Source organism: Apteryx mantelli, chromosome 3, assembly GCF_036417845.1.
Source record: "Apteryx mantelli isolate bAptMan1 chromosome 3, bAptMan1.hap1, whole genome shotgun sequence".
Lineage (NCBI taxonomy): Eukaryota > Metazoa > Chordata > Aves > Apterygiformes > Apterygidae > Apteryx > Apteryx mantelli.
Window position 1 is genome coordinate 109,822,443 of NC_089980.1, and position 20,712 is coordinate 109,843,154.

At 34.3% G+C, this 20,712-nt stretch overlaps 1 protein-coding gene across 4 annotated transcripts in view; it reads right to left on the reverse strand.

The window, feature by feature from the left end:
* The window catches only part of PHF3 (PHD finger protein 3), a 57,170-nt gene that overhangs the window by 18,986 nt on the left and 17,472 nt on the right, over nucleotides 1–20,712 (reverse strand). For 2 of the 4 annotated variants that reach the window (XM_067294136.1, XM_067294135.1), the window contains exons 2-6: nucleotides 18,187–18,259; nucleotides 17,771–17,932; nucleotides 14,725–16,546; nucleotides 3,260–3,584; nucleotides 1,836–2,013 (exon numbers count right to left, since the gene is read on the reverse strand). In XM_067294136.1, coding sequence (XP_067150237.1) covers nucleotides 1,836–2,013; nucleotides 3,260–3,584; nucleotides 14,725–16,546; nucleotides 17,771–17,912 — 2,467 coding nt within the window. In that variant the 5' untranslated portion in view covers nucleotides 17,913–17,932; nucleotides 18,187–18,259. The remainder of the gene's footprint in view (nucleotides 1–1,835; nucleotides 2,014–3,259; nucleotides 3,585–14,724; nucleotides 16,547–17,770; nucleotides 17,933–18,186; nucleotides 18,260–20,712) is intronic. The other 2 variants (XM_067294134.1, XM_067294137.1) reach the window with 1 other exon arrangement.

A 20,712-nucleotide genomic window follows, 5' to 3' on the forward strand; every position in this document is an offset into this window, starting at 1 on the left:
CTAATCAAGTTACAATCATTAAAAAAATTACTTCAGCTCCTACGTCTCTGCACATGAACGTACCACTAATTTAGAGCAGCAGCTTTCCATTTAAGAAATCAAAGGAAAAAAACAATATTAACCTTCATTTTCTACTCTGAAAAATGAAACAAAAATTGAACCCTGATAAAGATCTAATGTGTGTGTTCAATGGCAAAAGGAAATACTTCTTTACTATTACTTCTGCCTATTGAGTGCAACTTAAAATGCATTAATACCAGACCCATACTAACCACATTTTCAAGTAGCTAAGACAATAATTTTCTTTTCCACTGGGCAGACTATGTGGTTGGATCATGAACGCTGCTGTTAATGTGACCATCTTCCCACCTCTCACCAAAAAGATGGTGCAGACCCGATACCATCATTTGCCATTCCTCTACTCTGATCTAACACATGAAAATGCTAGACTTGTTCAATAAAGCAGCTCTAATAATGCTTTTATTTGGTCAATATATTTTTTGCTTATCTCCTTCTCAGAAGTGGATGAAGAACTGCAATGAAGCCTTTTCAAAAATGTAGCCTGTGGGAGTCAGGGGAAAGAGAAAGCCTCCACGTGCCAGCAACACTTTGGCAAAGTTTCAGCCAACGGAAAATAGAGTCCCATAACAGGGAAATGATGGGCAATGTTAGCAGTAAACATCACCACTATAAGTATCATTCAAAGCAAATAAAGATTAAGATAAATTTTCTGTTTAACAATTTATGTTAATTGTCCTAAATGAGATGGCCAAGCCCTCTCCCTTTAAAAATAATCTTTAAATTAATATCCACTGTGAACTCTTCATTGTAAAATCTTTTTGTCATCTCCTAATTCACTTAATATATTTTAGAACAGTTCAGTGATTTCACAAATGACAAAGACTTATTTCACTCCATGCAATTTGCACTTAGAAAGAATGTCAAATATTTTGTGACTCTGAGAATTTCAAAGATGAATAGGAAGATGTTTGAAGTCTGAAGGATACCATTCAGTATAATATAAATGTTTACATTTAGATTTACAATTAACTCTGCAGATCTCCCTTAGGAGCAGAGTTTATTAACACAAGAATTCAGAGCTTGAGTTTAGTATTTAAAGATGCAGTTCTCTGGCACAAAAACCTCACTAGCTGTTCTCCTAAGATTTCTGTGCCAAATGATGAAAATGTCACATTATCGTGGTCTCATAAGAATAAATGAGAATAATCCTTCCTGAAAGGGTGGGTGGGTAGGGCTTTTTTGGGGGATGTATGTGGGGGAGGGAAGGTAGGAGAGGGAGGTTATTTTCAAAGAAAAACATGTCCCTTCAGCCTTTCAAATTAAATTTAGAATGAAAATTTGATGGTTCAGTGTGCAATACAGTGTTAGCTTTTGAAATGAATTCAGAGATAATTTATCAATTTGGCCAAAAGAAATCAGTAACTCAAATATTACTATTTATACAGCAATTAAAACACTTATGTACATTGAATATTTTGTGGTATTTTATGGAAGACTATCTCATTTTCACAGTATGAAATGAAGCTTAATAAAGAGATGTCTTTGTGAACCTTTTCTCCCATTATTGATTATGTGAGCATCTTCTCCTATTTGAATAGGAAACATCTACACAGGAAATGTTTCCCTGCTAAATAAAATATAAGAAGATATGAGAAACAAAGATCCTAAGCATCCTGAGAGCAAATAGTTCTCCAGATCACCATCACTTGCACTATGAAATGTGGTTTAAAAATTGATACCATAAAGAAAGTCCTCATGCTTCATTGTACATGCACACAGATTACAGCATGGAGCACTTCTCCAAACCTCATTACCTGATTTTGTGGATTTTTCAACCGCACTAGGGGACTCTCTACTTATTTTTTCATTTTTATCTTCAGAGGACCTCCGAGGAGGTATAGCAGCCTGTGATGCTTTCCGAGTAGGAACATGTTGCCCTTTCTTAGCATCTGAGTCTCTGCATTCTGACAAGTTCTTCCCCTCACCAGATTCCTGAAATAAACATTTATACATTAGCATGCTACTGAACACTACAATGAACCACTATGTAATCACTATGCATTCTTCCCAAATTTTATAAACTTCAAATTATATATAGTTAGTACTGTATAATTAAATCCCTGGATGTATGCAATATTAAATAATACTTTTTAGAATGTTACTAAACGTTCTATGTTGAAAATGACTGTATGCTTTCAGCTATTTAAAAAGCTCAGGAATACCAATGAACATCCCTTATCCAGTTTTAGCCAAGTATGCAGAGGAAGCCATATGTGATCAGAAAGTACAGATAAAACAATATTTGGTCAGAATTACACAGAATGGTTTATATATCAAAATTATGATAATACTATTCAGAAAGATAAGGCAAAAAGGATCACTGATGATTAAATCATGATGAATATGATACTATATACTAAAATACTCTGGTGAAGTATAATAAAAACAAGTCATTTTACTAACCAAGCAAGAGCAGTGAGATAAGACAAAAAAAGCAGAAAGACTGCAATTAAAAACTTAAATATTTCTTCTATGTAAAATCTAAGGTTAAATCAATGGTCTTACAGATACATAAGAGATCTGTACTATATATAATATAGCCTATTGACAGATGCCCAACAGAAGCAGTGCATTTTACTTACAAAATTCTAGCCAAGTTCTTCAAGATATCACTTACGTAAAAACCAATACGCCAATCTACCACTGAGCCTCGTACGCACTATTAGTTATAACAGTGACCATTTACTGGTAACATCTGATACCAGAAATTCCAAACAGAAACTAAGATTTAAATTTAATAAACAGGATTTGCAAACTAGGGTGCAAGTCTCATCTATTAAATTTTTCATGTGTTCCTTCCCTGGGCACAAGGGTTACAACCTGTTTCTGAACAGGGCATTTTGCTTGAGTTACTTTTTTTTTTTTTTTTAAACAGATATACATATATATATATATATCACACACACGACATGTACATACCTCTGTTCAATGTAGCAGACAGGAGTTTATCAATAAAACTCATCTCAAAATAGTCAAATCAGTTTAAAAAATAAAGTTACTCTGAAGATAATGCACAAGTTTTAGATTAGATTCACATTTTATTCTAAATTACAAACATGAGGGAAAATGTTTGAAATACTATTAAGCATCAGTATTTTAAATGATAAAAGGTTAGGATGAACACCTCCACCCAAACCCTCAATACTTAAAAGAACTTTAAACACTAAATAAGACTTACCCGTCTAAAAATTTTGACTTTGTGCTTCACTGTGTCCTCTGCTTGCTTTGTTTTCTCAGTTACACTTAGATTACAAGTAGGTGCTTGCTTTGACATCCCAGGTTTTTCACATTCCATTGCTCGCTCTTCTCCACGGAGTTCAAGTTTCATTTGAGTATCCAGTATACTTTGATCAAAAGACTCCGTTTTTTTGTCTTCTTCGGCACAGCATTTCACACACACATATTCTTTATCTTCTTCACCCATCTGCTGTGCTTGAGAAAGACTCAGTCCAACACAATCACCGTGAAACCAATCATCACATCTACCACAGCCTACCATAAACCTGAAAACAAAATAAGATACAAGTCAGTGTATAGACTACAAAAGAACACACATCAACTTAAGCAGAATGCAGCGTACTTATTTTTATTTGTCCATCACAACAATTCATTCTTACCTGATAAATGATTTTCTTTGTAGCTTTACATCCATCTCCAGCCTTACGACATGGTATGATCTTCCTGAGAAATAGGTTTTGTGCCACAATAGTCCAAGAGAATATCATAACCTCATTATGAATTTATAACCTCTCCCACCTCCTACCAACAGGATGATTTTTTTTTTCCAGAGTACAATTAAAAAAAAATTGAGGTGTAAAAAAGAAAGCTCTCAAAACTGGTAAACATAAGATTCAAAAAAAAAATTTTCTTGCAAGAGCATATTATCCTTATTTTCCTTCAAACATGATCATCATCCTTATAGCAGAAATGTATCGACAATTGATACAATGTAATCTTCCACAGCAGTAAGAGAATCTTAAGCATTCTGAGGAATATTATCAGCACAGAAACCTAAAGCTATTATAAACAAGTAAGAATTTTACATCAAACTCCTTGGACCATTATTATTGAATTATTTACAAAAAGTTACATTTTATTCTATTTCCTGGTGAATTTGGGGCCAGGAGGTCAGCTTCAGTTAGAGTTCATATGGCTAGCTAGCACTGATTTAAAAAACAAACAAACAAACAAAAAACAAAACACACACACTAAGGTACATGCCACTTCAGTGTTGCTCAGCTCTGACTTAGTTATTTGATGCTTGATAGTTATCTAAGGAACATTTCAAACACTGAAATGACCATTGTTTACAGCATATTTTCCCGTCTCGCAGTCACTTCACTGAAACTGTTGCATTATTTTGAAAGTAAAATTTTTCAGATATAAATAGTATTTTCAGTGTTGCAAACATCACTTGGGCTAAAATAAAACTATAATTTCTAACTATTTTGCTGAAGTATTTTGATAATAGTTAGGTAACTGATAGGTAATATTAGTACCTAATTACACCATTAGGTACAATTTCTCAGTGGAACTAATTTGAAAGAAAGGGGAATTTCAGAACTAGACAGGTTAAACACCTCAGTAAATCTGTTTCTAGAGACTGCTAATTGGTAGTAATTATTTTTACAACGCTTTCTTCTAATAACGCACCTGGCATGACTACTCTAGAGCTGCTTTCCAATGAAGCAGAAAGAGCTCCTGCATTATCCAATCTTTTTCATATTTACATATTATATATAAACATATATTTAATATATTTTTATATCTGGCTAAGGAAAATCCAGAAAGACAGCAGAAGTGCTATGAAAAGTGTGATTTGTTAATACTGAAAAGCTTTTTACTGGATTCTTGACTGTTAAATTCCATAGGAGATAGAGCTAATTTAAAAGTAATTCAATGAAATGTTGGTCACTGACCCACAAACCCTGTTCTTTGATGCAATATCCTATAAATTCCTTTTGTAAGAAGATTCTAAGGAAAAAGATTCCTAACTTACCTATGTTCCTATTAAGTTTAGGATCTGCTAACTATCTGCTGACTTACCTACTTTGCAAGGCCATATAAATACTACAAAACGCCCCTAAAGGAACTCTCATTCTCCTTCACCACAGAACTGTAGATGTAAACACTCCAGATCATTTTGAGGCTATTAATATATTTAAGAAACTACAGCCATCTCAAAACACCAAAATTCCTGCCATCTAACTATAGAACTTTGAAACCCAAGAGGAGGAAGAAGAAAAACACAGTGGTCTTATGTTCTGACCTTGCTTACCCCAAATAAATCAAGACTAAATTCTACTGAAGTAAACAGATTTTCTTGATGCAAAATGAGTCTGAGAAGTGTTAAAGCTCCAGAGGTTTCAGAAGAAGATCATATCCAGCTTCCCTAGCCTACGTTGCTGTTCACTAGATGTGAAGAAACCAGTTTTAAATCTAGTTTGTGAAAAAAATGTTTCTCTCATTTTTTATTTTAACTGAGCTGCAAGTACTTTTTTATTATTGTTCCTCACTAATAAATAATACAGATCTATTTAGTATTTTCAATTACAAAGGCACAGGTTCCTTCAAGTTTCATCACTACCTGAATGTTTCCAGATCTATGTTCCAGCAAAATGAAGACATACAAGAAAGTTGGTCACATTATGGGATAATTCCTTCTGATGGTCTTACCACAATACTGAAATATTCATAAACACAACAGGAAGACAAGAAAGAAGTGATGGGAATTTAAGACAAAGATGATTGCTCATGAGAACCTACAGCCAAACCCCAGATCGCAGGAAATACAGCACAAGTGCCCATTTCACAATTACAATGGTCCACAAGAGGATGCTCTACATAAGACATGTTCTGCACCACTGCAAGAAAATACTAATAAAGCTTTGGGGATATCAAAAACTGGACTAAAAAAAAATTCAAAATACAAGGCTTCCCACAGAGCTGAAATCAGATCAAAGCAAAAAAACAAGTGCTTCTTCATGCTTAAAGAATATTTTGGTGTACTAATGAATGAAAGCCTCTTGACTAAAAATTGAACGAAACCAAAAATACACTGTCTTGAAGCCACAAATACTATTTACTAAAATTTAATTTATTACTAAAATTTAATTTTATTAAATATATAAAATTTGATTTGTCTTCCATTTTGGAAATTCAGGCATTTAAGACTAATTTTTTTAAATCAGTAAGGCAGATTACAACCTTTAGCAACGAAAACTGAAAGATTTTGATTAACATTTTAAAAAAGTAGAGTGAACTCATAGAAAAGCAAAAATTAATTCCATGGACTAAAATATACAAGGTGCTACATATCTTAAAGTTGACAGTGCACACAAGTTTTCAGCTTAGATCAGGAACAGCAAGCGGGCAATACGGATGGCGAACGATACCACTAGTGCAGCAGACAGGCATCTAATTTGCATCTTTATATTCGGGCCTATGAATACGAGAAACAGGCCAGGGTTTGGAGTTTCCCCCTCCCCCCTTATAACAAAGGCTTTATCTAATTTGGATGGTTTAAAATCTGTATTAGGGAGCTCTATGACATCTGTTCATTATCTGAAAGAAGGAAGTTTCAGGCTCCAAGTGATTTTTTTTTTTCTTGGTTGTTTAACCTTGCTAACATACATAATTCAAGGCAATGAAGCAGAATGGAAGAGGTAGTCTTCCAAGAATAAACTGATTACTTCGAGCCCAGCTTTACAGGTATTTACATGTGTACTTTCAGTGGTATTTTTTCTATTTGTTCTATATTTATATTTTTCCCAATTAAAAACAGTAAAAAGGCTATAACCAATTCTGTTCAGAAACAGATCATACAGATTACTTCACTAACCATAAACACCAAGATGGACAGCTGTCATTCAAGCCATCTGAAGCAAACTACTGAAGATGGTATATCCATTTGGCTTCACTCCAGTCTTTTCAATAAGGTTTCAATTACACCGTATTTAACCATGCACAGTAAATCCTTGGATTCAGAAACTGAGACTACAAAGACAGAATCTGGAAATATCCATGAAGCCTGTACTATAAACAGAATTCAAGTGTTTACAGTGGTCTTGCTTAAACCTAGTTATACAAAATGATATAAAAATACTGGTGCTTCCTCCCTAAAATTTTCGTTATTTTTACTAAAATTACTTCACACTAGTAGACTGTAACTTCCAAGACTTGGAGAGAAGATACTGATTTTGATACTAATAATCTGAATAATCCTTTTTACCATAAGGCCACTTTTACATATTTATCTTTTTCACTCATCTGCACACAAAATGCAATTGTGATTCATAACATCGATTATATTTGGATAAGGAGAAAGTAACAGGGCAATGCTCAGAGACTAAAAAGGGGAGTCAAGGAAGACTGAAGCCTGGCTTGAAGGATCAAGGATGTCGTCTTGCACAGCTGTCAGTTGTGACTGAAGAGGTTCTGATATCTTGGACTATTAAAACACCAAAGTTTCTGACTGCAGATTGCTTCAAGTTTGGAGTGCAGAAGTTTTAACCATGTTGTAAGGCTGGATTGGAAGATGTAAAGCTGAAAGAGAAAGAAAAACATGTTTTAAAACAATAAATCATGCCACAATCAATAAAAGATTAGAATTGCTTTTACTAGTTTTAATATAAAAACAAAATTATGATTGAGAACAATCTCAGAAGAGCTGACAGGTGACAGTAGACAGTACTATTGTTCATTGGGACTTCTACGTGGAGAAGGTAACAGTTTCATGCCTTTTAAAGGATCCTTGACAGTCCTCACATACCAGCATGAAGAGATACTTCATAAAATCAGAAAGGAAGGGATTACATATAAGAAGAGAGATAGAAAGAATAATTAATGCACACCTTCTATAATCTTTTTTTAGGATTAGTACATTTTCTTTAGTATATTATTTGAGGTAAATTAAAATTCATCTGTGAGATGGAAAGTTCAGGCTTGGACAATTTATTTTCAAAATATACAGGCTATGTTTTAATTTACATACATTCAATTTATAGAAGCAAATGTCCAGAGAAACCAATTACTGAGAAATAAGATTTTAAAAATAATACAGGCAGAAGCCAGGTTATTCATAAAATAATTGTCTGCTGTAAAGCTGTATTTATGAGTAAAACAAAAGACAAAAAAAAGTAGCTGTCAGAATGTAACTCAGTGTGGGCCAGTAATCAGCATTTTAAGACTTATTAATAAATGCAACAAGTGCATTGCCATAGATAATCATTTACTTCGGAAATAATTTCCTCACTTTAGCCCACTGCACTTGCCTTAAATAACACAGAGATAACACTGCAACATGACTGGAAACTTGGATTAAAAAAAAAAAAAAAAGGTTCAATTCTTCAGTTTTTGAAGTTTTTTTTAACTTTTACTCTTTACTGTTTGAAAGGAGACCCTCATCCTGATACTCTCCTAATGGAAATTAAACCACTGTTCATGCATTTTGAAAAAGTTCTTGGATTTAAATAACTAAAGTATCTCCCATTTCTGCATGATGCAGAAATACTTAAGTACTTTTTTCACCTTAATGGCACTGTTCACTGATCTTCTAAAATCTTTTATAAATTTATATTAACATTAATATTGTGTCTCAGCTCCATTGCCACTATAGTCCAGTCAACATGAAGCAGAGACACTGCAAAGAGACAACTGCTTTTCCTTTCAGTTAACGAAGATGTCACTAGTAGAAGAAGGAACAATGAGTGACAGACTTAACCTTTACCAACCCACTTTATTCGCACAGAGACCGAGGAAGATGTTCTCAACAACTTTAGTTCCACAGCAGTGAAGGCTTCATTCAAAGCTCAGTGAAATCAGCAGTTGCCAAAAAACCTGCACTACCTTGTTGTCAGAGCACCTGCATCAGCAGTTCTTGTTTATTTTTGGTACAAATCTAACACAGTTGACTAATGATTTTTCAGTTTTTGATTTTCTACCAGTAAGAACAACTCATCTTCAAAAAAATATTATCAGACCTCTTTATATGGAACTTGCAGCATAGCAAAGACACTGCAAAATCTTGTTTTCTAAGTATTGTATTTCAGTAACCCATCTTTTAAGCAATATACACTTTTTTTCTTAAAGGCATATTTTTCCCTGTTACAAGAACTTCTGCAAAAAGGAAGCGAGCAGGGACACAGGCAACCCAGTTCTTCCTACAGGATCAGAACCATGGTTTCTAAATATAATTGCATTTATATAAATATTTTATAAACCTATGTATTTTAGACAACTTGTGCTATCCTTTGTCCTTTATCCTTAGCGGTACCAGTATTATTAATACTCCTACCAATACTGCGCAGAATAATATAAACCATAGAAAAAAACAGTAACAGATTGGTACAGCTATAAATACAAGACATGTTGGAATCCTTCCATTCTTTAATCATATAATACTGTTTTATTTATACTATCATATAGTATTTCTCAAAATAATTTTTCTACAGCTATAGCTGCACACAGATGATAGCTTTTAATGTTACTGTTTCCTTTCATTCTGGAAAGCCTTTTAACAGAGTCAGAAAACCTAAAGGCATCGTCCATGGCTATAAATGGAGAATATCTTACATAATCTACATGCTTAATATACTCATACTATTCAACAAACATACTAGAACTAGGGCATGATAATTACTTTAATTACTGTTTCTTATAAAGAATGTTGTCACATCAATGATTCATTTGCTATTTATGCATCCACCCTTAAAAACATATGTGCACACAACCTAGGGCAGCTTATGAGTTCAAAGCCTTAATCTATTTCCTCATCCCTTCTTTTTATTGACTGTACACAATATACGGTCTCCTTCATATCACCTGACTTCAAAATAGTTTAAAGTACTAGCATTATTTTCGGAAAACAAATGTCCTATTAAACTTTACTATAGCAGAAAACATTTTCAGATTTTCTTCTAATTTCATAAATCAGCCAAACTGAAAAGTAATGTTCTATATTACAGCTGTCCAGAAGCTTTTCAGTGAATATCTGTATGCAAGAGATCATGAATACTTTACCTCAGCTGATTCAATATCCGTGCTTCCTAATTGCTTTTTACTATGTTACCAACTTTTCCTCTTAGAGCAGAATTGAAATGTGGGGAAAAAGAAAGCCCTAAGTAAAACTCTGATCCTGCACTACTTAATTTTCTGTGAGCTTTGAGGTATAGCAGTCTGACCACATAAAATGCAAGATCAAATCCCAAGCAATATCAAAAAATGAATATTAAAAAAATCTTTCTATAATTGTAGAAAAAAAAAGTCACCAAAAACAATTAAAAGTACAGACTTCCATGATGATATAATGCCTGAGAATACCTCAAATAACATACTATGAGTTGTTAGTCAGAATTTTGGTATGTTTTCTTCCATTAAGAAAAGAGATAGAGGGAACACTAGGGAGAGAATCTGCAAAACCTCAGTTAGGTTTTGTCTATCTGTACAAGACACAAATGAGTTCAGCCCACTAGCCTGCAGAAAACTTTAACATCCACAGTGAAAACTGGAGCAATTTATAACACAAGCTCTTGTATCAGAAGGATGTGCACCATACATACAAGAAGAAATTCTGTGTTAAAAAATTTCTTCCCATCTGCTGAGCTACAATCTTTATCTAACTCTATGCCAGGAATTCAAATATTTTTACTCTTCAATTAGTTTAAAAGATCTTCTATTTGTTTTCAGAAAAAGTAACTATTATGTTTGTGACAAAGCTTACTAAATACTATTTTCAACACCATTTAAACTCATTTTGAATTTGGGAAAAAACCTTCAGTCTATAACATTTTCATACATTATATGCATACAAACATATATACACGCACACACACACACTTTTCACCAATACATAAATATAGATGAAAGTCTGCACGTATGATGTACGTATTATTAACTGATGGGAAAACATCTTCCAGCAACATGGGACTACAACTGCAAAGTCAAACAAGTTGAAAACAATACTGCAATGAGTAACAACAATAATTCAAACTTTTCACTGAGTGAAGATTAACAATATTTCATATGCGCTGAAAATGACTAAGTGCAGAAAGGTACATTACAATTATCTGAATTCCCCAGAAATATCAGTTTTAGTTTTCATATAAAAGAACATTGATTTCTTAGTTACTTTGCACAGGTATTACTCTGGGAACAAACAGAATACACTAAGCAAACAGACTGAAACAATTAGTACTAAAGCCAAACACTGACCATCCATTCTGTGAATAACGCAGATATTATTAAATACAATACAGCTATGTTGGCTCCACTCTGAAAGCATCAAGACAAGTGGAAAACAGAGCATTAATAGTTACTGTTCAAAGCTCTGGTGCCCAAGAACAACCATCAGATCTATAAGCACAAAGCAGGCAGGCCTCTTCTAAAGCAATACATATGTTATTATGACTTACAAACTTTTCTGATCATGTAAGTCACATTTTTGCAAGAAAACACTCTTCCTTCCCAAACAATTCCATTGTATCTGCAGTGCACGACAGAGCATACTTCCACTTTGCATGTGGTCGGGAAATCACAGCACATCTTCCTAAAGATACCAGCTCATCCATTCTTCCAATTAAGTCATTCCATTTTTTCAAGTAAGTGCTAATTCTGAAGTTAAACAACATAAACCAATACACAACCATTTTCTACTTCTAGTAGACATAGCAAGATTACGCTGGGGCTATGAGGGGCCTACGTAAGCATCCCTTTGGGGGACATTATGCACAAACAAGGCTGATGAAAGCATCTCCACACATCATCTTTGACTCAAATCGATTTGCCAAGCTTAGTACTATATTAACAACAGGTTAGTGGTTTTGTATGTATCACAGGGAATATAAAAAGGTTCAAGTAACAATTATTTTTGCAACCTGAATTCTAAATGTGTATCATTAACATGACATACTGCAAAGCTCTTATGCACACTATTCCCCACCTCAGGGCTGCAACTTCAGTTCAACTTCTTTGAGCAATTTGTTCCACAGTTTTGATGAAAATTTCCAAAGTTTAAATAACCACAAGGTGGGTTATGAACACAAAAATTGTTTCAGATCTTAGCCTTGCCTTTGACATTTGTTGACCTTACTGTCATTTTACAATATTTTTCTCTTATCCTCCTTTCTCCTCTTTTACTACAAAATGAACAGACCAAAAAAAGGGAACAGGATGCCCAGCTATTTGATTACAAAGGGGAAATGAAAATTGCTTGAAAAGTATAAAATGCACAAAATGAATGAAAAAAATTTTTTTTAATCACTATAGTCAAACAATGTTGATAGTTTTGATGCATTTCTAAGTGTTGAAAATGTGAAATTTGTGCTTTTGAATACCCTACTGAAAACATGGTTTTTTGATGCAAGAACAAACAAAAAGTACAAAAATGTCAAGATACTTCAGTTATTATGGGTTTTGCTTCCATTTGTATCTGAGTGACAATGAGTGAATCTGAAAGTTTAAGAACTTTATTTGTACAAACTACAAAATAAAAGTAACTTGAACAAATTAAAAAAAATTAAATAGTTTTATAATAAAAAGTGCTGGACTGACAGTCTTAAATCTTCTTATTTAAGCATGGGGCTTGATAATGCAAGCACACTCCACTAGTGTGCATCAATCGCATTCTACATAGAAAAACTCTGTATTTACATAATAGATATTTTTCCATAAACTACTGGATGTGTCAACAGTTTTGTGATACAGATATATATCAAAAAAATCATAACAAGAATAGTGTCACAAAGGTGATGGTACCAGTAATCACCATCTGTGGCAGCTCATGGACCCTCTCAATCTGACCTCAACTGGTGACCATACATTATACTATTCTTTAGTAGCACTAAATGCTGGTAATGCAAAATGCAGTTATTCCTGTACCAATGCAAAGTACTTATAGCTACCATTACTTTTATTTTACAAACTAAAAGATACAGAACTAGTTCTGCCTTACTGCTATATATTCCCAGTACTGGTTTGATCGGTTAATTTGATGAGCCAATTGAGCATTAAAAATCAAGACTTTCTGAACTTTAATATGACATTCAGAATAAGAAGAAATATTGAACATTGAAAATATTAGCAAAAATACAAAGAAAACAGGAAGATTTCAATTCCAAACCAAATTTTTAAGGGACAGCAAGTAGTTTACACCAAAATTATGCATATTTTGCTTTAAAAAATGTTTTTATATCATTTTAAAATGAAGCAGCCTTTCTGAATTTAAACATTTCACTGAAATACAGATAACCCAGGTGCCTCTACTATTGTAGTATTACCTGAAACTACACAAAGATTGAGGAAATGCAAACTTCATTAATTTAAACACCAATAGAGAGGCATAAATGGTAAAGCAACTGCCCTAACAATAAAAGGAAAATACATTTTTTCAAAACACATGGAACTAAGTCAGAGTGCCCCTTCAAACAGAAAACCCTTATCAACCAGGTGGAATAAACTTAAGTGTTCATTCTTTTAAAAGGCCACTTGATGCAGGTTAACAACTCACTGATTACTAGAGCTGCAAAATAAGTAAGTTTTATATATTTGTTTAACAAACATGATATAAAAAGTCATATTAAGTCATAAGAGCGCTTCATGAGTATAAATGAATGCTATAAAAACCTTGGGCACTTAAGTTACTCGTTCCTTATTTCACTCTGATATATGGAGTGCTAAAGCACACTCACTGAAAATCAGTAATAACAGTTTCCCCCATGTAAGCAGATAAGGACTAATCAGAAACTTCTCTAGTTTGAAATGGCAGCTTTCATGCTCCTTCTAGTTAAATAAAAGTCTGGAAGGTAAAATGGCAACTACAGAAATATTTCATAAATATAAAATTCAGAAAATAAAAAGTAATAACAGAAGAACTCTTATTTTGGGGTTGATAGTACATTAGTGGAATACAATTACCTTTTTCACTCCATTTACAATGCAGAAAAAGAACTTTTGTCAAAACAGAGGAACATCAAGTTCTGATGCAACCTCACTGTTACAGTTAAAGGCTATTTCAGATACGCATATATGCAAGTTTCATGATTTATTTATGACATTTTGAAGTTTTATTTCCCTTTCTTTTTTTTCTCCTGACTACTTCATTACTCCCATTATATGAAAGCCTCATAGCACCTATAATATTGATTGTAAAAATTCTTAGCCTTTAGGTATTATAATCACAGTTGTAACAACAGATAAAAACCATATGAAGACAATTGATTCTTCCGGTTGATGGTGATCCTTTAACTTAAGATGTTTCTGGAAAGAAGGAAATAACAATATGGAACACAGACATCTTAGTTTGATTTCTTTTCTGAGAAAAAAAAGTTGAATTTTAAAGTATAGGTGTCTTAACGGTATAGCAGAATTGCACATCTGACAAAAATATATTCATATAATAATACATTTCTAGTAAAAACTTTTGGCAAAACTAGTTTCTCATGTTCTACTTAAAAGATCTAAATAAATAAATAAATAAATGCCCATGGGTCAAAAGGAAAACAATTCACAGTGTAATAGATTTCCATGAGAAAGGTTATGCCTTTTTGTTTGACTGGGCACAATCAGCAACAAATATTTAGTAAGAGAAAAAAAATTATCTTCCGAGACCAATAGTAACTAATTCTACACACACAAAGCCACACACACCTGTTGCCATGTGGCTTTTTGCAAAAGCCACACTGTTTGCTGGGCACCCAAACATATTTGCTTTCACTAGCAGATGCATGCTCCACACCTTCCCGCTTTACAGTTGAAATGTTATCCGGAATGAACAAAGGAGGTTCATCAAGTGAGAGACTTTTGCTACTTCTTCTCTGGCGTGGTTGAAGATTCTTATCAATTTTTTTCAATTTGTTTTTGTCTTTGTCATCCTCCTTCAAAGGTTCTAGAACAGAGGGATCTTTTGTCTCTGCCTCTTCCTTTGTGGAACTACTTGTTTTCAGTACAGTTGAGAGTTGATGTTTCTGGGCTTGCTTCTGGCCAAGATTTGAAACATGCCCTGATAACGCATGCACAGAGTGGTGGGTATCTTTAGAACAGCTTTGGTGAGTAGGAGATTTCTCACTTGCTCTTTGAATTGATGGTTTCTGTACTTGCCCAGAAGCCTGGACTCGGGGCATTTTCTTCAGTGCTGTGTTGGTCTGCTTTTTTACTGTGATGCCTGAAACACAGCTCTTTGTTTTCAAACCCAAATCAGATTGTTTTTTCCTAATTTTAACTGGGTTATTTAGATGTTGATGACTCTCTTGCTCATCTGCATTCCGCTTCACACCTGCTGAAGATGAACTGTGAAGACCTGAAACAGCAAAACCAGCTCTTGTTTTTGAATGCATTATTTCTTGTTGCACTGCAACTGATTTCTGTCGAGTACCTGCAGTCAGATTTTGCTTATTCTGTATTACGGATTTACTGTGTCGGGGCCTCACATTTTTTTCACATTTTGGTGAAACACTAATTGGTTTATCATCATCCTGAAACTTTGAGGCCTCAGGGCCTTCTACTTTAGTAGTGCTGATCTGCTGCTGTACGTTTTGGCTTGTATTGTCAAGAATAGTGCTATCTAAAATGCTATTTCCTGGGTCAGCAGAAGTAGAATCTTCACTTTTCAATTCTTTATTATCAAACTCTGTACTGTCCAATAGTTCCTCAGACAGAGTTACAGTTTTCTCCATCCCCTTGACATCATCTACAGGCTCTGTTATACATTCTTTTAAGGACAATACGTTTTCATCAGGAACTTCATTCTGGGAACCTAACCTACATTCAACCCCCTCTTCCACAGAGCTGGCCAAACCTGAAAAGGTCTGACAAATTTCGCTTGGATTCACACTAACACTTGTAATAGGTGGATCATTAGCTTTTCCAGTCATCTTACTTTGATCATGTTCTTCTGCTCTCTTCTCCAATTCCTCCGTTTTATTTACAGTCTTTTCTTCTGAAGAAGTTTCAGAACCCTTTGAATCAACCCTATCATTTGCTCCATTTTTAACTGCAGTAATTTCAATATCTGCAGATGCTGAACAAATTGACTCAGCATTCCCCAAATCAGTCTTCGTAGCAACCTCAGGTATTTCCTTTGTTTCTCCACGAGAAGGAGAACAAGCTCCTGCTAAATTAGAACAATTTAACTCTTGGGAGATTTCCTCAGCTTTTCCCTGCTCAAGGGTTTCCAATTTTACTTCATTCACCTCTTCAGGACCAGGAAGCCATTTTGCATTACTTTGGGAAGCTGTTACTGCTGTTGTTCCTTCTGTCTGTCCAGATCGTCTTGTACTACGCCTAACTTCTTTGGGTTGTTCTAGTTTCAGGGGTGTAGCAACATCTGTTTCTTTAGCTGGACTTCTCTCTTGTTGTTTCTGTCCTGTTTTCGGAGTAGATCCACATTTCACAGATGATTTCTTGGTACTAACAAGAGGTGCAACATTTGAACGCTTTGCTAGTGTGCTCTGCCGCAAACTCCGTACTGGTTCTATTAAGGGAAAAAGAAAATCTCTTAGCTATACTGTGTCTTTTCTTTGCAAACACAAGACTAATCTAGCATAGAAATAATTTAGATTGATTTAGCTTACTGACCACAAAGAGAATTTAGCCCATAATGGTTTACTAAACTTAAAAAAAACCTGTTTATTTTAAAAAGTTAAAAATAACTGGCATTTCAATTTTACAATGCCACAGTTCGGATGTAAAATTTCAATATTCTAATGGTTATGAAAGCTCTGGATAACATTAAAAAAAAAAAACAGAAATGGCTCTGATGTTAAAAAGATGATCAAATCCCACTCTACTTAACCATTTTCTTTTCTACCTTCAGTAAAAACTGCATAAATAAGTTATATTGTGATTAAAAACATAGCAGTTAAATTTACAAAGCTTTTGGAGATCACAGGATATGAATCTGAGATTCAACCAACTTCCCAGTGGATGACATTTTTTACATTTTCTAAGCAACAATCTATTTCAGCATCTTGTTTAAAAAGTATACTCTCTGGCTTTGTAACATGGAGTCTTATTTAAACTCTGACTCCCATATTAAATAATTTTATGTTTTTAAGTTAACCTACTCTATGAAAGTAGATCTGTAACTCCATCAGTTTGACAAGTGAAAAAGAAAAAAACCCTAACCATATACAATTAGCTACCACGCAGAATTTAAGTACTTGATTAAAATACTTAAGCATGTTCAGATATGTGGATGAAAGACTTAAAAGTGCAATTAATAACCTAATTCAAAACAAAAAGAAAATAAATTAATATGAATAAATAGAATTAAATTTTTAATTAGAAATAAAGAGCCATTCCAATATCTAATCTAATATCCAATCTAATACTCCAGTACTGTTTGAAAATACAAAATGGCTCTATGAGTTTACATCTAATTTCTTCATATAGATTAAATCTTTGTTGGCGAAGAACACCAATGCTAATCTGATGCAGGTAAAAAAATCTCAAAAATGAGTTTGAGGACCCCAGACCATAAGGAAGACATCAAATATTTATTATAAAGAAAATCAAACTGAATAGCACCCTATGAATGCTGAATTCTAGCTACAATTCAAGCAAATGGGAAGTGTCTGTATTATAATTCACGCAACCATATAGTAAAGCTTTAAAGTTTATAAATGTTAGGAATGGCTTATAAAAATTCAACTGACATCAAATATGCAAAAGCATTCATCATCTGTTGAATGATCACCTTGTGCCATTAAACGTGGAGATTTTCTTGGTGATGTGACTGATGTTTCTTCTGAACGGCTCCTCAAATTCCTGCTAGGTAAAATTAGCTCATCTTCATCGATGGTGTCGTTACCACTCTCTTTAACTCCTTCTTCATCCATAATATCATCAAGACTAATAACTGGAAAAAAACAAAAACAGAAAGGAGCCTAAAACTTAAAATGATCAAAAATGTTATAGCTGTAAGATTGAGCAAGGCAGGGGAAAAGACAAGGGATATAAATAAAACAGGGCCATCTAAAAACAAACAAAAGGAAAAAATGAAGAAAGGCAAGACAGAAAATTCCCATGTGAGGCAGTTTCAGTGCAGAAGAAGCTATCACCCAAAGTTTAAAATTTTTGTAGATAGTCCTTATAGCTTTTTGGTGGACTCACATTTTTATTGTTTTTTGCCACAGGAAGGTCCCCAGTCTTAGAGGATCAGCTGTCCCTCACTGTCCCTTCCCACCTAAGAAAAAGTGAAGAAAGGTGAACAGCAGAAAGAGCTGATCCAGAAGTGCAAAGAGTTTAAATCACAGTTTTCTCGTAGGACACAATTAAAGCTGTAAGTCCCACCCACATCACATATCTGCGCCTGCAACCCCTTTTCAGAAGGGCAGAGTGCAGCATGCACTAGTCTCCAGCCAGTGCCTGAGAACATTGTCTTCGCCAAACTCCTAACCTCCACTAACCTGAGAAGGGTCCCAGAGGTTGCTCCTGAAAATAGGTTTCCTAAGAGGCCACTGTACCACTGTACCAGCCATTCCCCTCACTTTCTCTAAGTTTGGTTCTGCAATGGCAGCCTCTCCTATCCCAAGATCCTATGTGTGATTAATGAATCCCGGTCCCTGTAGGATGCGAAATCTGTGAGATCAAGCTAAACCCCCAAGTGATTTTGTAAAACATGTAGGAGGGTTTGACAAATACAGCACAGACTCCAAACAACCAAACAAAGCCTGTTTTTCACTATTCAGGCACCTACCTAGAAGCATTTTTAAGACAGGTTAACTTACATGACAGAAAAAAGATCTCTAAAAATTTCTAACAATTGCTTATTTAAAACAGATTTAAATGAATATATTTATCTTAGAAATCAAAACAATCAAGAAGTTAATAGAAATTAAAAATTGTTAGAATTTTTAGATTGTCTTGGAAAATCTATTAATTCCTGCTCCTTTTCAAATGATGTTACCACAGCTTTAAAAAAAGGAAGTGTTTTTGTGAAAACAATGCAATAATGAGCATAATTTTAAAATAACAAAAAATAAAAGTTGTAAAACTGCTAAGGCCAAACGGTGATCCACAATCAAGTCTAGCAAGACTCTCATTCAGCCCACAAGCTTCTGTCATGAAGAACAAAAAACCCTGTTAATTTTAAAGTTAAGTATTAGAAAGGTTTTAAGCAGCCTCTTGAAGAAGGCTGACCTTGGCACCAGGTAAACAGCATTCTGGACCATGATAATTAGACAGCCAGCAGCAGCTGAATGCTAGGAGTTTCTTGAGCTGACAGTTTATTGTTATTGATTTATATTTAAACCATAATTTTTAGTGACTGCATTGTATACCTCAGTTTACAAGAAAAATGTATTTTTGGAAGTTACTGGCAGCTTTCTTTTCAATCCAGAGAGGCATCTTTATGCATGTGCGTGTATACATATACGTATCCCACACGAGCTGCAGAGGACTGATAATACTAGTCTCGCCCCACTCATGTGAGTGCTCCTTAATCACTTGATTGCCAGAAGCTAAAAAGACATACTGGGAAAGAGACCGCACTGTAACTGCCCTGTTAGACCTTATTATCCTCTAAATATCTGATATTGGGAGCCACTGTCCAAGACAGGAAACTATACAAGATGGACCCTTATCCTAACCCAGACTGTCCATTCTTATATTCTCAAAGATTATGTTACTCCAATAGTTCTGCACTTTGTTATTAGCATTCTTATTATAGCAGTGTTCTTACAAAATGTGGAATTGGTATTAGGGACTAGGCTGTGACAAAAGAGACTCTTGACAGATCCTCTTCCGTCTCTTCAGTGCAGAACTAAACTAACTATGGAAGGTAACGCAATGAATAAAGACTACTCAGACAACTTTTGAAACAATTTTGGAGCAGGTTTTAGGGCTGCCATTACAGCTCCAGGTTTTACAATGTTCTTGAGCAAGTTATTTAATTTACACACCTTTCTTTATTAAGATAAGGGACAAATACAGTCTGTTATTGACAGCTATTAGTTTGAAGTATTAGAATGAAAGTATTTTCATACTTACAAGACTCTGTGCTGTAGCTTTAATTTTACAGAGAAATTTGAAGCACAGAATCTTGTTACTTTCAAACCATCTGAGCTCTAATTCAGCTCTTACAACACTATGAGGCTGGATGAGGAGCGTTCAACACAGAACCCTGCTGGGAAAAGAAAAAGTGACAGGGAGCAGTAACAGACACAGAGAAGGAGACTAGAAAATTACATTATGAAAGGAAAGTGGAGGCAGAGAGACAGGTTTGGAAAGAGGAACCTGACAAACAGAAAGAGACAGAATCAAAAGGACAGAAAGGGGTATAGGTGACCTCAGTAATATATATCTGAAGAAATTAAGACAGAGATAAATGACAGAAAATCAGCTAGGAGGAAGGAAAAAAAAAAAACAAGAAAAACTCAAATTGGAACAGAAAAGTTGTACACTACTGTACAATTTAACAAGCTCCGAATAAGGAAAATATGAGTCATATTCAATATATGTACACTGAAAAATGCACCATTGCTACCAACTTAATGTTTTAAGTCTCTCAGTTATCCACAATATTCCAAAAGCATAAAAAATACCAAACTACCGGTGGTGTGCTACCGCCACATGTAGTGAAAATAGTTTACTTGCAAATTTAAAGGAAAAGTTTCTGTGTATTAAAACAGTAGTGAG